The 18,810-nt window shown below is 39.0% G+C and overlaps 1 protein-coding gene across 3 annotated transcripts; it reads right to left on the bottom strand.

Moving 5' to 3' along the window:
- Positions 1–3,779: 3,779 nt before the first annotated feature.
- Positions 3,780–18,604, bottom strand: sgcb (sarcoglycan, beta (dystrophin-associated glycoprotein)). 3 transcript variants are annotated; one of them, XR_008384639.1, is made up of 7 exons: positions 18,558–18,604; positions 14,091–14,300; positions 13,447–13,632; positions 13,134–13,325; positions 11,625–11,756; positions 9,505–11,344; positions 8,435–9,122 (listed from the first exon to the last, which is right to left on the bottom strand). XR_008384639.1 is itself a non-coding variant. In XM_053613840.1 (6 exons), exons 1-6 carry the CDS (start codon positions 18,570–18,572, stop codon positions 11,138–11,140), a joined length of 942 nt encoding a protein of 313 aa, XP_053469815.1. In that variant the 5' UTR covers positions 18,573–18,604; the 3' UTR covers positions 9,162–11,137. The 3 variants fall into 3 exon arrangements, 2 of the variants coding, with proteins under 2 accessions (XP_053469814.1, XP_053469815.1); XM_053613840.1 differs by lacking the exon at positions 8,435–9,122 and having other exon boundaries at positions 9,162–11,344; XM_053613839.1 differs by lacking the exons at positions 11,625–11,756; positions 13,134–13,325; positions 13,447–13,632; positions 14,091–14,300; positions 18,558–18,604 and adding exons at positions 3,780–4,235; positions 4,318–4,487 and having other exon boundaries at positions 8,685–9,122; positions 9,505–11,142.
- Between the last annotated feature and the right edge of the window lie 206 nt (positions 18,605–18,810).

The raw sequence follows: 18,810 nt of genomic DNA, 5'->3' as shown, positions 1-18,810 counted from the left end.
GACTTTTGGCACTCCATCCAGTGAGGCAGCTATTTGTCCAAAGAAATTATCTCCAACATTGTGAGGTTTGGCATGATCTTTAGTTACCAGAGATGTTTTTATTTCCTGTGATATTTGCTCATCAGTTAGTGAATATTTTTTCTTTGATTGATGGTATGGTGATAAAGTTTGGTAATGAGATTCCAATTGTGAGAACAGAATGTGTCTCTTTACTTTTGGCACTTCATAAAAGGATATAGGTATTTGCCCAAAGAAACTGTCTCCTTTAATTTCTGGAGTGAGCTCATGCACAGTTCGAGGCTCAGATTGCGTGAACTGGACATATCTCTGTACCTTTGATATTGCAGGTAGTGATATACTTTGTCCCTCAAAGAAAATTCTGATTCTGTCAGATGGGGTTTCTGTTTTTGAATCTCCCTTAGGCTTAGCCATTTGGTTAATTGATGCTGAAGGTGTTGAATGATTTGAGAGTTGTGATTCAGATGGTGAAAACTGAACATAGCATTTTACTTTTGGCACGTCATCAAAGGATATAGGTATTTGCCCAAAGAAACTGTCTTCCTTAATGGTTGGTGTGAGCTCATGCACAGTTCGAGGCTCAGACTGCGTGAACTGGACATATCTCTGTACCTTTGGTATTGCAGGTAGTGATATACTTCGTCCTTCAAAGAAAATACTGATTGAGTCAGATGGGGATTCTGTTTTTGACACTACCTCAGGCCTAACCACTTGGTTAACTGATGTTGAAGATGTTGAATGATTTGAGAGTTGTGATTCAGATGGTGAAAACTGAACATATCGTTTTACTTTTGGTAGGTCATCAAAGGATATAGGTATTTGCCCAAAGAAACTGTCTTCCTTAATGGTTGGTGTGAGCTCATGCACAGTTCGAGGCTCAGACTGCGTGAACTGGACATATCTCTGTACCTTTGGTATTGCAGGTAGTGATATACTTCGTCCCTCAAAGAAAATACTGATTGTGTCAGATGGGGGTTCCGTTTTTGAATCTCCCTTAGGCTTAGACATTTGGTTAATTGATGCTGAAGGTGTTGAATGATTTGAGAGTTGTGATTCAGATAATGAAAACTGAACATGTTGTTTTACTTTTGGCACATCATCAAAGGATATAGGTATTTGCCCTAAGAAACTGTCTCCCTTAATTTCTGGAGTGAGCTCATGCACAGTTTGATGCTCAGATTGCGTGAACTGGACATATCTCTGTACCTTTGGTATTGCAGGTAGTGATATACTTCGTCCTTCAAAGAAAATACTGATTGAGTCAGATGGGGATTCTGTTTTTGACACTACCTCAGGCCTAACCACTTGGTTAACTGATGTTGAAGATGTTGAATGATTTGAGAGTTGTGATTCAGATGGTGAAAACTGAACATATCGTTTTACTTTTGGTAGGTCATCAAAGGATGTATCTATCTGACCAAAGAAATCATCTCCTTTAGTGGTTGCACTGGCATCATCCTCAGTAGAGAAAGTGCGATTCTTTGATTCACTTTTTACAACTTCATTAGAGATGATTTCCTCTTCAGCAGAATGAGGTGGAGCTTGAATTGGAGGATATGACCTACTTTGTGAGAAATGAAGATATCTCTTTACTCGTGGTATTGGATCCAAGGTTTGATCAATCTTCCCAAAGATACTGTCATCAAAAGATGAACTCATATGGGGCCTCTCTGATTCAGATATTCTGTCTATTACAGATGTAGACTCCTGTTGATGTGGAGGTTTAGGTGCAGAGATCGAGAACAGGAGAGAATTTTTCAGCTTTGGTAGCCTATCAAAAGCTTGTCCTATTGTTGTAAAGAAATGATTATCATTTGTGGTGGGGTCAACATTTTCGGAAGGCGTCATTTGCTGTTTTTTGACAGATAAGCCAAAGAAGCCCCCAGTACCTTTACTGTTTGTGGTTGCTGTATTGGGTTCTGGCTGGACATCTTTCTTATTTGTTTCAGACCCACTTTTGTTAAACAGCAGTGTACTTAGCCCACTAAGACTTTTAAGTATCCCTCTCTCTTTCTCTTTACTGCGCTTGTCCTCTATATCTGTACTGCTTGAGGAGTTGTCATAGTCAATATTGAGAAGCCTGTCTGGGCTTATGACTGGTGTGGCCTCAGTGCTAGGAACCTTATGTTCTAAACTTATCTCAAGTCTCCTGGGGTAGTCTCCTTGTTTATCTTCATCATCTTCACTACAGCTACTGGTATGCGATCTGTCTTCCCCCATCAGGCTGGTGTTCTTTCGACTGGTCCTATAAACAGGATGCACATGGTATTGTGTAGGTTCATCTTTGTACTCACTCTTAATATTTGAGGAATGAAAGCATTCTTTGTACTCGGTAAACTGCTCATCATCAAAACTGTCCCCTCGAGTATAAGTCATGTGTATTTCTGTTGGGTCCAGGGTAATCGTGTCTTGTCTGAATGGAACTCCTGTGCCTGTTTTCTGGTTTTCAATTAGGGTATCTTCTTCAAAAGGGGAAAGTCTGTTTTCAATGTCATCATTTTCTGAGTAGGAAACTTGTGTTTCTGAGTCTTCATCATCCTCTGGGTTGACTGTGTACTCTGTGGGTCCTCCTTCACTCTCTCCACTTTCACTTGAGTTACAGGAGCTTGGTCTATCAGACTGTTCATCTACAGACATTTCTTTTTCAATTATTGGATAATCAAGAACAGCGACATGTGAAACACGACTACTTGATCTTGGCGAGCCCTCAGTGAATGAAAAACTCTCTCCACTGTCATTCCATAAATCTGGGTCCAGTTCATCCACACTCTCTTCCTTCGATTCAGACATCTTCAATGGAAATGGATCAGTAATAAATACTGGTATTGTTGCCTGATGGTCCGTACTGGCTTGCTCATCTTCTTCTTCATATTCGCTGACTGTAGGAGAATCTACACTTTGCTCATAAGACATCTGTGGCTCTTGCCGTTCACCTGAGTGAGAGGATGCAGGTGAAATACTTCTCTCCTCTAATTCTGTGGTGTCTTCTGGGTCTGGGCTATATTCATATGGCATTCTTTTGCTACTTTCAGTGTTCTTGGTGGATCTTGAGCATGACATTTCTTTGTTTTCCTCTCTTAGTGGCACTTCTTTGCGTACCTTAATATGCTTTGTCAAGGATTCCTGTTTCTCTGCATTCTCATAATCTGTATTGCTCCCAGATGGACCCTCTTCTACCGTGACATAATATGGAACACCTCCTTGTTCCGGTATTTCTGTAACTTGCCCAAATGTCACTCTTGGACCTTCATGCACTTCATGTTCTGGGTCATCTGTATCCGAATAGCCTTCATTCACATATGGCCTCTGTCTAGTTGTGGAAGTCTCCGAGTTTGAAGGTGATGTAGTAGAATTCCTCTTACTTCGTATTTGTTTGTACCATTTTTCCAGAAACGGTCTTAATATAACACCAAGGATAAAGGCCACAATGAATGTGATGAAGACGGACAGGCAGACAGCTAATACAAACTGAGATTGTTGCACTGCTCGTACAGCTGGCACATTCCTCTGTATGTTACCATTGTCCTCTCCATTAAGCTCTACCGATCCAATTTGTGCTTCTCGTCGCAGTCTTCTCTCATGAACTCTTTTACTAACACGTAGATTGAAAACCGACACATGCTCTTCCTGGTATCCTGAGACGCAGACATAAAGTCCTGCATCATGCTCTGTGGTATTACTGATATGAAGGAATTGTTGGCTGTCAGAGATTTGGCCATGGGGTGTCCACCAATGAGTGTGCATGAAATCTGAAGAAAAGAAACACATTTCATAATTATGACTTGCATACCGTGGTGGCTGTTAGTATGTCGTACTTATGCACGTTAGATGATTTCTATATAGCCAAATTCCAATGAAACAACTGAATTAGTACCTTGGTTGCCAGTACTACAGGAAAGAATTAATTCCATCCCCTCATCCACAGTCACCTCTTTTTTGACACCAGGTGTGTTGTATACAGGTTGTGGACAGGCAAGATCTGATTCCTCCAGGTACAGCAGATCCTTTCCAGCATAGTGAGGGGGAGAGAAACACACCACTTCCCATGCTGGATTACCTAGTTCCCTGTCAAAGCTGAGCCACCTTCTAAATGTCTTCAAGTTACAATCACACCTCCACCTATTTCCAGAAATGTCCACCAACACCTTCAAGTTCCGTAGAGACAGGTAGGCTGGCACAGGTATGGTAGCCAGCAGGTTATAGCTCAAGTCAAGGACCTAGGTGATATAACTGATGCGTTAACTCTTAATGCGTCATCCACAACATGTTTAAAATATATTTAAAGACATGGCTTGTTACCTTTAGTTTCTGCAGGTCTTTAAAGGCTTCTGGGTGGATGGTGTTGATGAGGTTATGCTGAAGGTGAAGCTCAGACAAGTGAGTACAACCAGCCAAGTCAGCAGGGCCAATCTCAGAGATTCTGTTGTGGGAGAGCTGGAGTACTTTTAGGGCTTGAATATTGCCCAGTCCTAAAATGGAGAAGCGAGATTGACTGTTACATAGACATCTGATGGAGATAGTGACTCCATAGCTATAGTCCATACATAGGAATTATGCATTTAATGTCTTCATGTCTTGTGCAAGGTTCATGATATCTAGTTTACTTTAGAAAAATGCATCAAAAATGTATCTATGAGTGAAAAGATCATCAGCATGCTACAGTATGTAGAATGAAGATACCAATTAAGGTTTTAACCTGTGTTTAGGTTGTTTCTTGGCAAGGCTACTTGTAGTTTTTGATCTGTCATCACAGACGTGTTTATTATAACACAACCCTGCTGTGTTTTAGGTTACAGGTTTAACCAATACACATTTACGTATCGATACATCCTGCCTTCTATCTTTTACAGTAAGAAAGATTTAAATAATTATTAATTGCTGTATTTGACTAATGTCAGATAAAAGCTTATTTAAGCTTGCACTACCACCATGTATTTCTTCAACTTAAATTACAGTGCGAGGAAATTAAATATAGAAAATTAGGTAATACTTTATTTGAAGAATATCTGCTTTGGGCTTTTATATCATAGTCATAAGCTCTGATTCTAGGTGATGGAATCCATGATTGGTGGATATGTACTTTACATCTGAGGGCATCATTGCCACAGAAGACACTGCATTTAAAATGAGATATAAGGCATGTTGCAGCACGTAGGACTTATTAGGATGATAAATCGTTAAAACGTTGGTTTTCTTGAATGATCACTTTTACATTTTTCTTCCTTTTGAAAACATATGTATGTATGTACAGTCTATGTACAGTGCTATAAAGTGACATCAGATGCCAATTTCTAAGAAATTTTAACTTAAATGAACAAAACCCACCCCTGTATTCATTTATTCAATTTATACATGGTTCTCATGAAATAAGGATGTTTTCCGCACACATATTTCTAGTGGTACGCTAGTAATGTTGAGGTGATTTTATTGGCGCAAAAGAATACGTTAATGAAACATAAACAGCATCACAGTTCAGAAGATTGTGTAGTGAAATTTCTACCATAAGTGTTTGCATTTTCGTTATTCCGAATAATTCTCTATTCTGTTGTTAATACAAATGCAGATAGCTGTTAAGGTGTCCTCGTTTATACATTTATATTAGGAGGCAGTTTCTGATGAAGCAGTATTCATGTAGGGAATGTAATATATTGGCTGTCAGTGCACTAAAAAGTGCGAACAGAGAATATTCACTGCTGAGCAGAACTGAAAACTGGTCAAGGGTTTATTAGAGAAGAGTCTTATGCACACAGACCCAAAAACAGCTAGAAGATACTCTCATATGTGCCTTCTCACATACTGCTTCTGAGAACAGCCATGTTAAGCCAAGGTTTTCCAAAGACACTGTGGTGGTAGGATCATTTTGGCAACTTCCTATCTTTTAGACTGTTGTTGAGGGGGCAACAAACAGCCTGGAACACAGTATTTTAACGTCTCTGGGTTGTGAAAGCTGATCCTGGTCTTGCCAATAGGGACGGAAAGGAACCAAAGCCCTTTGGCATTAATTAACAGTACTATGGAAAAACAGATAGGTCTCACCAGAGACTCCAAATGAAACCTTTGCAGAAAATAAACCGGTTTTCTATTGTGGAAAATAATTTGGCTAATGCCTATCTGACATTAAAACAAAAAATTAAAAAATGTGGTTATATATAAAATCCTTGTTATTGATGTAAAATTTATTTAATATTACAATTGTGAATGGTGCCAAATTGTATGCTTATGTTCCAGGCACAGTCTACCACCTTATTGCTCCACCTAACCCCTTAAACTCCCACAACTCATCCAGTGGTTCAAACTTATATTCTTCACACTTATAGTATAACTATATACATTTTCTAATACTTTCACTGTTGTTATTGAATAATTCATAGTATCTACCAGGATTTAATTTGGAGTGGGAGCAACAACACATAAATGAAACATTTATGACCCTTCTACTGCCTTAATCCTGATTTAAAACCTGCTAGTTACTGAAAATATGCTTATTAGGATGAATAATTAAATAATAAACTGAGACTTTAAGCACGATTGTACCAGGTATTCAACGTTTGTGATAACTTGGTTCAGGTGTGGTAAAAGCTGGTATAGATGGCATTATTTACTTGTCCTATTTACTCTCTTATGGTAATGTTGATAGTCTTAGGTCTATTATTCGTAAATATGGTAGTCTTTGGTCTACTTTTCAATTATGTGAAAATGGTAGATATTCTCCAACGCTGATAAAAACTGAACAGTCATTTACAATATAATGTAAAAATATCTTTTTTTATATACCTAAAAAGGAAAAGAAGAAACGTTCCTGGAACGCACCCATGTGAACACACACACATGGCAGACAGAACACGAACAACACGATGAAAAAGATAAGGATGGAATGTGATGAGCCACATCTCTTTTCTTTACAGCCCCTAATAAAACACTGAAATGATTGTGCCCAGCCCTTTAACACTACGGGGGGTGGGGGGTGATTTCATTGGTTAAAATGACATCAGGGTTTCATAAATGTCCATGATATTACACAAGAAAGGTCCAAGGATTACAGTATTAAACAGTGATTTACAACGGGGGAATTTGTGTTTGTTTGTGTGAACGACAGAGGCACAACCACCACAGCAAAGGTATGATACATGTGAGATGATCGGTGGGTTTTAGAAAAGGACCTTGCTAATACATGAACACCTTGTCTTCAATTTATTAAAACATTTATTATAATACAGTGCTGTTGAATTTTTACTGGTCAGAAGATGATTCATTTTCTATAACAGCAACTCTGTACTTGTTCTAATACGTTATCGTTTCTATAGAAACAGCTAAGTCACAGGGACATCCTACAGCATATGATAAACATAATCTAAGACAGTGGTTCTCAACCCCCGGGAGGGGATCGGAATGGGGGCACGAATTGTTTTCAAGAAAATAAACACAGACACATTACTTGTGTACTCTGTGTATTTTATTGCTTTTCAAATAGACTGTGCATAAGTGAAAAACCCCACGTTCCCTCTCCATCTGCATTTTATTTTTGCTGGGGAGAGGTGGAGTTTAGCCCGCCTTTTTCTATCTGTCAGTGCAGACCAGTGTTGCCAATTTTGCAACTTTTCAGTCCCCTTTAGCGACATTTTTTTGCAAAACAAAGCGCCTAGCGACAACTCTAGCGATTATTTGGACAAATCTTAGCGACTTTCCAAATGTCACCAGTACTGTCCTACAAGTGCGAGGTCTTGCTTTCCCGCTGCACTCTCACCTCTCTCTGCGTCTGCTCTGTTCAGTGAGGGGCTGAGAGCCGGAGCTTTAACAATGTCCCAATTTACATCATTCTTATGCGAATGTTTTTAGAACGCAAGACGATTGTAATGCAACATATTTTACATGTAAAATAGTCCATATATATACACATATACATATATACATACATACATATACATATATATATATATATATATATATATATATATATATATATATATATATATATATATATATATATATATAACACATATACATTTTATATAAAATGTGTGTGTGTGTGTGTGAGAGAGATTTTATATAGAATAGATAATCATTATACCTGGTCTTTTCCAATATGGGGGGGGGGGGGGGGCACATGATAGGGAAGGCTTGGGAGCTTTAGTTACAAAAGGTTGAGAATCTCTGATCTAAGACAAATAATAAATGGTTTAAAACATGCTGTTATTTAACAATGACAATATATAACTGTTGATACGCGATGCTTTCAATAAGGAGACGTTAACTGAACATTTACGGAAGGAGTCCCCAGGGTCATTAAGATTTATGGCACGTTAAAATCTTCAGGAATTCCCAGTTTCCTGATAACATATGACGAGCTGCATTTTATCTTGTTAAGTTAAAGAGAAAGAAAAAAGAGAGGTGGTGAAGGGACTGTTTGTAGCTTTTTTAAAGTACGATAAAGTTTAACATGTTGTTATAGGAATATAATGAACTCTAGGGTTTTAATGACCCTCTGCATGGCGTTGATTCTTTTCCTATAAGAATGCCCCATCATATTTTATTCCTTTTAATGACTGTGGATTATTACAACATCACTGTTGCCACAGTGGCATGATTTTTGGAGCTGATGAGGTCATAAATGAGGTTTCTGAAATAGTCTGGGTGTGCCCATGTGTGCAAGTTGCTGATATTCTCACCTCTTGGCAGACGTTTTAGCTGGTTTCTGTCAGCAGACAGTGACTGTAGATCAGGTGCCCAGGACACACATCTCTGTTTTCTTCTAGTCAGGCTCCTAGTGCTCAAAATACCTTGGATCCCTGAACACATGGATAGACTCTCCAGTGAATTATTTCCCAGCCACAAATGCTGAAGCCCCCGTAAATGCATGTGGCCTGACCCGAGAGGAGCCAGAGAATGCAAGGCATTATGTGATAGATCCAGCGCAGTGGCAGTTGCTGGGATATGTGAAGGGGCCTTGGATAGGCCCAATGAAGCACAGTTGACAAGCAAAGTCTTTTCACATACGCAGGAGGCTGGACAGGCAGGGATGGGGGAATGGGTTTGCACCCCCCACAGCTGGAAAATCAGAACTGCTATGCAGTGCACAACGCTGGACACTAACATCACAGCAAGCCCTATACAATATAGAGACAAAAGTTTTGTACCAACAGCTATGTCAGATTTCCAGTGTTCAAGACTTGAAGAAATTATATAATGTAGACATCATGATCTTTTTAATCCCTATGGTGTGTGTATTTTTCTTCTAACAAATGTAAGTAAAATCAGTTTCTATTTTATGTTTTGTTATTTAAATGTCAATATGATTTTGCCTTAAACTTTTGAGAAAACCGAATAAGAATCTGTGTACACCAACAAAATACAAAAATCACAAATCAAGCCTCTTTTTAAATAACCCTTTGTATCATTACGACATAAATGCAATTTGACTACACTGACAAAAAAAACAACAAAAAAACAAAACACAAATATAGTTAAAAAGAAAATATTTTTACCTACCTCATACAGTGTTCAAAGCCACTTCGGAGGGAACGCTATAATACTTGCTCAGAACGTATCATCCGAACTCTTTGGTTGTGACTGTGAAATTCTTTGACTTTGATTCGAACCCACCTAAGATCAAAGTCTGCACTGTATTGCTGAAGCACATGAACATGGACACACACACACACACACACAGATGCTGTTGTAAATAACTCGCAGCCGATCATGTGTATAAGTTAATTTCTTACTATGGTTTTCCTCCACCAAAGCATTTTAATAATAAAAGAAAAAAGACTCCATAAGCAAAATGTAAAATTATATATAAATAAATCACCACTTAAGAAAAGCTGTAAAACTTTTTTTTTTTAAATACTTGTTTATTTAGTCAATGCAAACATTTTAATGACAAATTATTTCCCTTTTAAACGGCACCCGCTTGTATGCATGTAACACGGACTTGATGACCATTAGTGAAAGCACAGCGCGGTCATCATCTGAACACTTCTTAAAAAGAAAACAACGTAAGTCAAATAAATACTACACATGAAAACTACAATCCAAACAAAATAAGTGTTATATTGCACAAAATATCAAACAACTCAAATACCACATGGTTTCTATTTCCATCTTATCAACGATATTATTTAAAGCACAACACAAGTTCATATGACTGACAAAAATCATTTTATCTTTAAGCTGAAGTGCATCTGTGCCCATTTGTGATGTTTTTAAAATCCTATGGCACTGTTAAATAAAGTAAACATAATCGGGCACTTAGAACGCATAACGTTTCAAATGTAAATCAAATTATAATGCCATTGTACTATTTATCAACCGTATAACTGGTGGGAACAGCAGTTAAGCAGATTAAGTGACTTATAAGTACAGGGTTAAACTGTATGGTGAACAGGTCATCCCTTTTAACACAGAGCAAAGACTCTGTTATTGCTAATACGTTTCAGTTTCATGAGGAAGTGAACTGAGATTTGTTTTAAAGTCAATATTGGACAACTGGGCCATATACAGTTGCCAACATACATCTATATAGAAATATATAAAAGCACAAGAAGTGGCATAAATATCTCAGACACCCTGGGTAGTCCATCATGACCCACAAGGCTGTCTGGATTTTCTTTTATCAGTTTGAGGTTGCACCATGTTCCAGAGAAATAATGTGGATTTCATGAATTGGTACAATCATTTTAAAAAAAAAAAAAAAGAATACCGCCATTAAGAAAAAACATCCACCAGATATCTTCATAAAAATCATACTGCATGTCCGGAAAGTTAAAGAGCAAATCAGCTTTAGAAACTATAAAAATGCCAAGGTGAATCAATGATGAATCACTGGCAGCTCTTTGGCCATGTCATTACATAATAAAAAGATGAGTGTTTGTGTAGGGCACGGTTTAAATGTATAAGTAATTATAAAACGAAAGGGAGTATGATCACGACTGCAATATCAGAATGAGTGTATTTAATTTTGATGTAATTATGGCTACTGACCAATCTCTGTATAAAAATTACCATGATTTTCTGTTGAAGTAAACAACTTTATCTTGCAGAGCTGTTATCAATTCTGAATAACACAGACAGGTGTGTTAGGGTGTGTGTGTGTGTGTGTAAGTCTTGTGGAATTTCCCTGCTCTCAGTGCGCCGCTCCACAGGGGTTGTCTGTGGTCTGGCAGCCCATGTTGGGATATTTGACCTGTACTCGGAACAGGGTCCCATCTGCACACATACAGAGCTTGTACCTCTCCAGGCCTTCGTTGAAGTACAGTTCACCTGCCAGAGAGGTGTTAGGGATGCGCGATGGACTAAACATCACAGAGCCGTTCAGAACGATGCTGTTCTCCTGTGTATGACATGGGAAACACGGATTACCTGGTGAGGTTGAAGGGTCACAGAATTCAGTTGTGCACTGATTAAAGTCTTATTGAAGATCCTGCCACCAAAGTGGTTCAATCAATAGGAATAAACACCCTCAAATTAGTCCTGCACACGTAGTCCAGGACTCGTAGTCCAGGTTTCATTGCAAAATTTCATGTATCACTGTCCAATTATCTAATCTCTACTGTTACACAGAGACACCTGTATGATAGATAAGCAGCTCTAAAGCAGAAGACAGTACTCACAGCTTTGAGCTCAATATCACCCCCCATCTTGAACTCAACCGTCTTGCCCATGATGAAGACGCCCTCGTTTCCACGAATGATGGCCTTGCCATCACCTTTGATCGTGAGATCGGACGATGCATTGCTAGTGATCTGTAAAATCACATTTTCACCTTTAATAATATTGCCTTTATATCACAGGTTCTCTAAATGGTGTCCATGAACTATACACTATATATCCAGAAATATGTGGACACCTGACTATCACACTAATATGTGCTTGTTGAACATCCTATTCCAGATTTATTCCCACTTTGCTGTTATTATAATCTCCATTCATCTGGGAAGGCTTTCCACTAGATTTTGGGGCGTGGCTGTGTGGATTTGTGTTCATTCAGCTACAAGAGCATTAGAGAAATCATATAGTGATGTTGTGTGAGGAGGTCTGGGGTTCAATCGGTGTTCCAGTTCATCCCAAAAGTGTTCAGTGGGGTTGAGATCAGGACTCTGTGCAGGACACTCAAGTTCTTCCACTCCAACCTTAACACACCATGTCTTCATGAGCTCGCTTTGTGCACAAGATCATAGTCATGCTGGAACAGGTTTGGGCCTCTTAGTTCCAGTGAAGGGAAACTGTAATACTACAGCATATAATGACATTCAATACAATCGTTTACTTCCAATGTTGTAACAACAGTTTGGTGAAGAAGCACATGTGTACAAAAGAGGGTAACTGATGTATAGATAAATAGATACTTTACTAATACTACACAGCAGTGGAGAAAAATAAAAGTTAGCTTAAAAATGTCAAGAATCAAGAATCATCTAAGAATAAAATGCCAGCACAATGATTGTTTTCTGTGAACTAATTTGTATCGGGAACTTATTATTAAGAACAGTGAAAAGTTAGGTAAATCATATGTACTAGAAAGGTTATAGTGAGAAAACATAATGGTTCATCTTTTCTTTTTTTCGAACCAATGTTAGCTCCTGAACCAAGAACATCAAAGAATAAAATGTACAAATAATTTTTTTTTTTAAAAAAAACACTCGTGTTTTATGACCTTAAACCATGGAGTTACTTTTTATGAATTTAATTCAATGAAATGAACATACTTTAAATAAATTCTTTTTTCTTTTCTATTCCGACGTCTCCATTAGCTATCTACCCCATCACGCTCTTATAGTAGCTTGTTTTCCTACTTGTTTATCCATAATTCATTGACATTTTATCCATTTGATCCAGCAGTTTACGCCAGTCTAATTCTAAATGACCACAACATAATCTGACATGATTAGTTCTGATAATTTAATCTCCTTGTTTACGTGGTTAATATATTATAGCGAACTTTCTCGTGCTGTTCTATTCCTCAGTTTATTTCTGTTTTCTTCTGCTATAGAAATATAAATCATTTTCAACATGTCCTGTTCGTATATGAATAAAAATTTAAGCATGTGTCAGATATACAGAAGAATATTGTGATGTATATTGGGGAGATGAGAATGAAAACGTGAAAGAAGAACACTCACCCTTTCAGTGGAGGCTTTCTTCACATTGAGCACTTTGACCTGTTTGGGTAAGTGGAACTCATGGTTATCAAAGTCTGTGCTGAAGAAGGTGGTTTGTGTGCGTGGGTCGGTGAAGGAAATGCCCAGGTCACTGGTGATAGACGTCTTGTCTTTCTCAACACTTAGCCTGGTGTTCCCTTGTTGAAACACCACCTAAGGCATCCATACATTCACACAAATGGACATGCACTGAGATTCATGGAGGAAAAAAAAAAGCTGTTAACTAGGGGTCTAGGTTCAAAGACTAATCAGGAGAAGTCTTATCCATACTCACCGGGTTGTTGTTGCCAGTGATGACAAGGTCCTGGTCCTTCCTCCCTCCCACAGTGCTCTTGTGCAGTGGGTGGACCACCCCCATGTCAGCTTTCTGCTTAAAGCGCAGCAGGCCGCTCTCATGGAACTCCATACTATCGCAGCCATTAGGGCCGATCCGAATAACTGTCCAGATCACCAGAGTTATCTGACACACAGTAAGAACGCACGAGGGGAGCCATTACGACTTCATTAGGAACACCTGCTTGTTCATGCCATTATCCAATCAGCCAATCACGTGCAGGCAGCGCGATGCACAAAATCATGCGGATACAGGTCAAGAGCTTGTGACAGCACTCACATAAAACATCAAAATGGAGAAAAGGATGCGATCTCAGTGACGTGGTATGGTTGTTGGTTTCAGACAGGCTGGTGTGTGTATTTCAGAAACTGCTGATCTTAAGACATTTGGCCCCCAGACACACACTTTTCCCTCATTATGATGTTTGATGTGAACATTAATTGAAGCTCGTGACCTCTATCTGCATGACAGGTTCCTTGCACTGCTGCCTTGTGATCGGAAAGTGTAAGAATGTGAAAAGTGTAAGAACAGTGACGCTTGAAAAATGACGAGTAAAAACAAATCACCCCGTCAGATTCACTCACAATGAGGTTGATGAGTGCAAGCAGGAAGAGCAGGACTATGATGCACACAGCTATGTTGCCTTTTCGACCCCTCAGCCCTGTCTTGTGCAGTCTCTCCTCCTCTATGGGCACATATCCAGCCTTGAAGTTACTGTTGTGTTCCTTACTAACAGTCCTTCGCTCAATGGCCTTCTCCCGCATTGACTTCTTCACCGGACCATTTGAGCTCTCCTATAGGGAGGGAAAGGGAGGACAGTTATTTTAGTGATTACACACTTATACATGCTCATACACTTACTCTACCCCTCAAAGGCTTGGACACAACTGCTCATAGAAGGCTTTTACTATTTCCTACTATTTTAGAAAAATAATGACAATTAACAATATAAAATACACAACATGGCCAAAAGTATGTGGACACCTGACCATCACACCCATAAACACCCATTCCAAAACAGTGGAAATTAATGCAGAGTTCGTCCCGCCTTTGCTGTTATAACAAGCTCCACTCCTCTGGGAAGGCTTTCCACTAGATTTTGGCGCGTGGCTGTGGGGATTTGTGTTCATTCAGATACAAGAGCATTAGTGAGATCAGATACTGATGCTGGGCGCGGAGGCCTGGGGTGCAGTCGGGCCATTAAACATTGACCAAATTGGGTCATGCAACAGGACAAAGATCCCAAGCACACCCACATATTGTCATCTGATTGGCTATAGAAGAAAAAAAATCAAGGTGTTGGAATGTCCAAGTCAAAGTCCAGACCTCGACCCCATTGAGATGCTGTGGCAGGATCTTAAAGAGAGCTGTGCATAAGCGAATGCTCTCAAATATCAATGAATTGTAAAGAAGAGTGAGTAAATATTTCTCCAAAATGATGCGAGAGATTGATGAACTTCTACAGAAAACGTTTACTTCAATTTATTGGTTCTACATGTTACTTAATTATAGTGTATATTTATTTTTTCCCACCTGGTTTCTGAATATCGGTTTACTTTTTTGGAAAAAAAATTACCACATGTCGAAATCTGTTGTGTAACCTGAGGTTACTGGTTTGCTTATAGAAACTGGTGAGGAGCAAAAAAGTGTTATTTTTTGCACATTCTACTGTGTTGTAGATTTAATTTAAAATCAATTAAATGTACTTTTTGTCATTACTCTATACACAATAATCCATAATGACAAAGTGAAACATGTTTTTTTGAAATTTTTGCAAATTTATTAAAATTAAAAACTAAAATCTCTCATGAAATAAGTATGTATTCCCTTGGCGAAAGGCACTCCGAATTGAGCTCAGGTGCATCCTTACTGCTTTGATTACCTTGAGATGTCCCTAGAACGTGACTGGAGTCCACCCGTGAGAAATTCAACTGATTGGGAAAGATTTAGAAAGGCACACAACTGTGTGTATAATGTCCAACGTTTCACAGTGAACGTTACACAGAAGAAAAAAAAAAACAAGCCACAAAGTTCAAGGAGCTCTCTGAAGACCTCCGCAATAAAATTGTGTCGAGACATAGACCTGGGTAAGGATATAAAACAATTCCTCAACATTTTAAATGGAAGAAGTTTAGAACGACCAGGGCTCTTCCTAGAGCTGGCTGGCAAAAGTCAGTAACCGGGCTAGAAGGGCCTTGTTCAGGGAGGTGACCAAGAACCCAGAGCTTCAGAAGACCTTTATGGTATAGTGGGGAGACAGAAGCCACAGCTGAATAAAAGGCATGTGACTGACACTTAACTGAACTCTTTGGGTGAAGTGCAAGCATTACATCTGGCAAAACCAGGGACTGATAATCAACTGGCTAATACCATTCGTATAGCAAAGCATGGTGGTGGCATCACGCTATGGGGCGCTTCTCAGCGGCAGGGACAGGGAGACTGGTCAGAATTAAAGGAATGATGAATACAGCCAAATACAGAAAGTTCTTTGAAGACAACCTGCCCTAGAGTGCACTCGAACCTGGGACTCAAGCGGCAGTCATACTGGACTTTCAGCATGCAAAATTTCTTTGGAGACTGCTGCAAATATGGGCGCCAAGGTGTTGGTAATTTTTTATCCACACATCATATATTCCGACGTGCTTGCACTATTATTAATATTTGTTTCAATGTTAAAATATACCATTTGCTCCTGTATGCAGCGACATCGGAATCCAGGCAGCTTCTCTTTTTATGCTGATTTTATATTCTTTTAAATCTATGGTGTATAAAACAGGATGGTACGACACCGCTATAATCAGTGCTTCCTCCATCTTGGATTTTCTGAAGCGGTCATGCCATGGCATGTCAAATCTTCTATTGGTCACACGTCTTCACGTGATATGAAGTCGCAGGTCTGAGCTCACCAAACTTGAACTTTGGAACACAGTAGAGGTCGACTGAAAACTAAGTTGAGCAGTACCTGCCGATAACCAATTAATCAACCGATAGTTTTTAATACAAAAATTACAAAAAATAAACAGTACTGGTTGTACCATGAAAATGTACTGTACTTTTTTAAAAATAAAAGAAATATATAAATATTAATTATCAATAAATATTAATGCAAATAAAAGATATAGATCCAAACTGAACCAAAAAGTAATACTACAAACAACAAATAAAAATAGAGACCAAAATGAATCAAAAGACACTCCAAATAACACAACAAAATTTGTCAGCAATAGTTTTCATTTCACCTCTACAGGCCGCTCTCGTACTGTATAATGACAGTGGACCCTTCTCAGCCGCTCCACAACGGATGCAACCGGGAAAAACTATCGGTGTGGATATTTGCAGATAGCGGAGAGTTCCAGCAATCGGTTATCGGTGCCGAATGATTGGCAAAACTGATCAATCGGTCAACCTCTAGAATGCAGTGAAATGTGAAACTTCTTTGCATGAAGTTTGCATTTCCGGTCTCCTGAATGGATGTGAACGGAAATTTGCACTCTGAAAGTCTAGTGTGACCGCCCATTCAGGTGAAGGTTCACCGTTCAGCATGGCAACAACCCAGAAGCCAAGACAAAGCTGGAGTGGCTTTGGGCAAATGGCCCAGCTAAAGCCCAGAGTTTAACTCCATCGAACATCTGTCGAAAGACCTGAAGATGGCAGTTCACAGATGCTCCCCATGCAATCTGATGGCGCTGGAGAGGATCTGCAAGGAAGAATGGAAGAAACAGCCCAAAAATCCAAGAAGACTCCAAGTTGTAATTGCTGCCAAAGTTGCTTCTACAAAGAACTGAATAAAGGATCTGTATACTGATCTTATTGAGAGATTTCAGGTTTTGATAATGGTGCATTCAAGTCCTCCTGGGAAGTTTGTAATTACAAGTTAGGAAGCTGTAACTACGACGTCAACTACAACTACTCAAGTCACTTTGGTCGGCATGAGATGGCAGTGTACCTTCTCTAAATTAACTACAAAAAAACCATCAAGTCTTTTAACTCTACTTCTAGAAAATGAAGAACAAATACTGTACATCATGTGTGTTTATCTTTTTTTAAAAATGTTTATAATCAATTTATGAAGCCACTGTACACTTTATCATTACATATTATATTGTCATTGTACAACGCTATCGTATATTGTGCAGGAAATTGGCTTGTTTTATTGTAAATTTAAATAAATTTTAAAAAGACGTCAAAGACATGTTAAGCAATTTGCTCGTATTTCAAGAACATGCTGCCTAACCTAAGCCCCGCCTCTGGTGTTTATGAGCTGCTTGCTGACAGCGGTAGACCAATCACAACAGACTGGGACATCTGACCAATCAGAGCAGAGTATGCTCTCTGAAAGGAGGACTTTAGAATGAATCATTTAACGAGTCGTTTGTGACACGGGGGAAAAAGGTAATGCTTAAGTTTAAATTATGAGCACATTAAAGTGTTTTTTGATATTGGATGCATGTAAATATGTTGTATGAGAGCTTTAAAACAAAATTAGGCACGTTTCAAAACCATAATAAGTGCGTTTTAAAGAAAATCCAGAGTTTCTCACTCGTAAATAAGTATTTGTGGTGCCGTTCATGTGCGTTCAACTCGTGAATACGAGCTTTCCGCCAGGACTTGAACGCACCATAAGATTCTCAGCAGAGCCACACAGCGGCGCTCAGGAATGCAGCACGCGCCAGTCTGTCTATCTGCAAGCAGCCCTTTGAATAACGCTATGACTAAAAATAAATCACACACACACACACACTCTCCCGTTTCTGCCTTCTAGATCCTGCCCGATAAAAATGTATTTTTTTTATCGAGAAGAAAATGAACCAGCAGTCGAACGAAGCAAACGAAAATGTACAGACCGTTTAAATCTTTTCCCCACAAACCGTTATAAACGGTATGAACACAAACCATGAAGAAAACCGCAAACACATAAACACGCTCCTTCACTGCACTTTTATACATTCAGACAACCAACTAACAACAAAGTTACATTTCGCACAGAACCTAAGATTCAAAAGCCAGATAATTAATGTAATAAAGCAGGTTATTTCAAGTTATAAACAGACCTGCTCGGACGCCATCTTGACCCTCCCTCCCTGTCCTGAGTTTGACAGCGCCGACACACACTGGAATGTTCCACTGGAAAACGGAGGGGAAACCGAACACTAAATTACACAAATTATGGGAATTGTAGTGCTATGACTATAAAATGTACGACTGTACACATAAAAAATATAGTCAGCAGAGGCATATAAGATAGGACCATCCTCAAAAATCTGATTATTAGAGAGATTTTAAGCACACAAGCCACGTTTTGAA

Source organism: Ictalurus furcatus, chromosome 25 (assembly GCF_023375685.1).
Source record: "Ictalurus furcatus strain D&B chromosome 25, Billie_1.0, whole genome shotgun sequence".
In the NCBI taxonomy this organism is placed as follows: domain Eukaryota; kingdom Metazoa; phylum Chordata; class Actinopteri; order Siluriformes; family Ictaluridae; genus Ictalurus; species Ictalurus furcatus.
The sequence above is the reverse complement of the archived record's forward strand: the minus strand, read 5'-3'. Positions and strand labels throughout refer to the sequence as shown.

Bases quoted from the DNA above. Each gene is read 5' to 3' on its own strand.
- sgcb (XM_053613839.1), bottom strand. From the start codon at position 9,111: ATGTTAGTGTCCAGCGTTGTGCACTGCATAGCAGTTCTGATTTTCCAG. The intron at 4,488-8,684 runs GTGAGAATATCA...TCTCCATTTTAG, and splicing joins GCTAAAACGTCTGCCAAGAG to GACTGGGCAATATTCAAGCC. The intron at 4,236-4,317 runs GTAACAAGCCAT...TATATCACCTAG, and splicing joins AAGACCTGCAGAAACTAAAG to GTCCTTGACTTGAGCTATAA.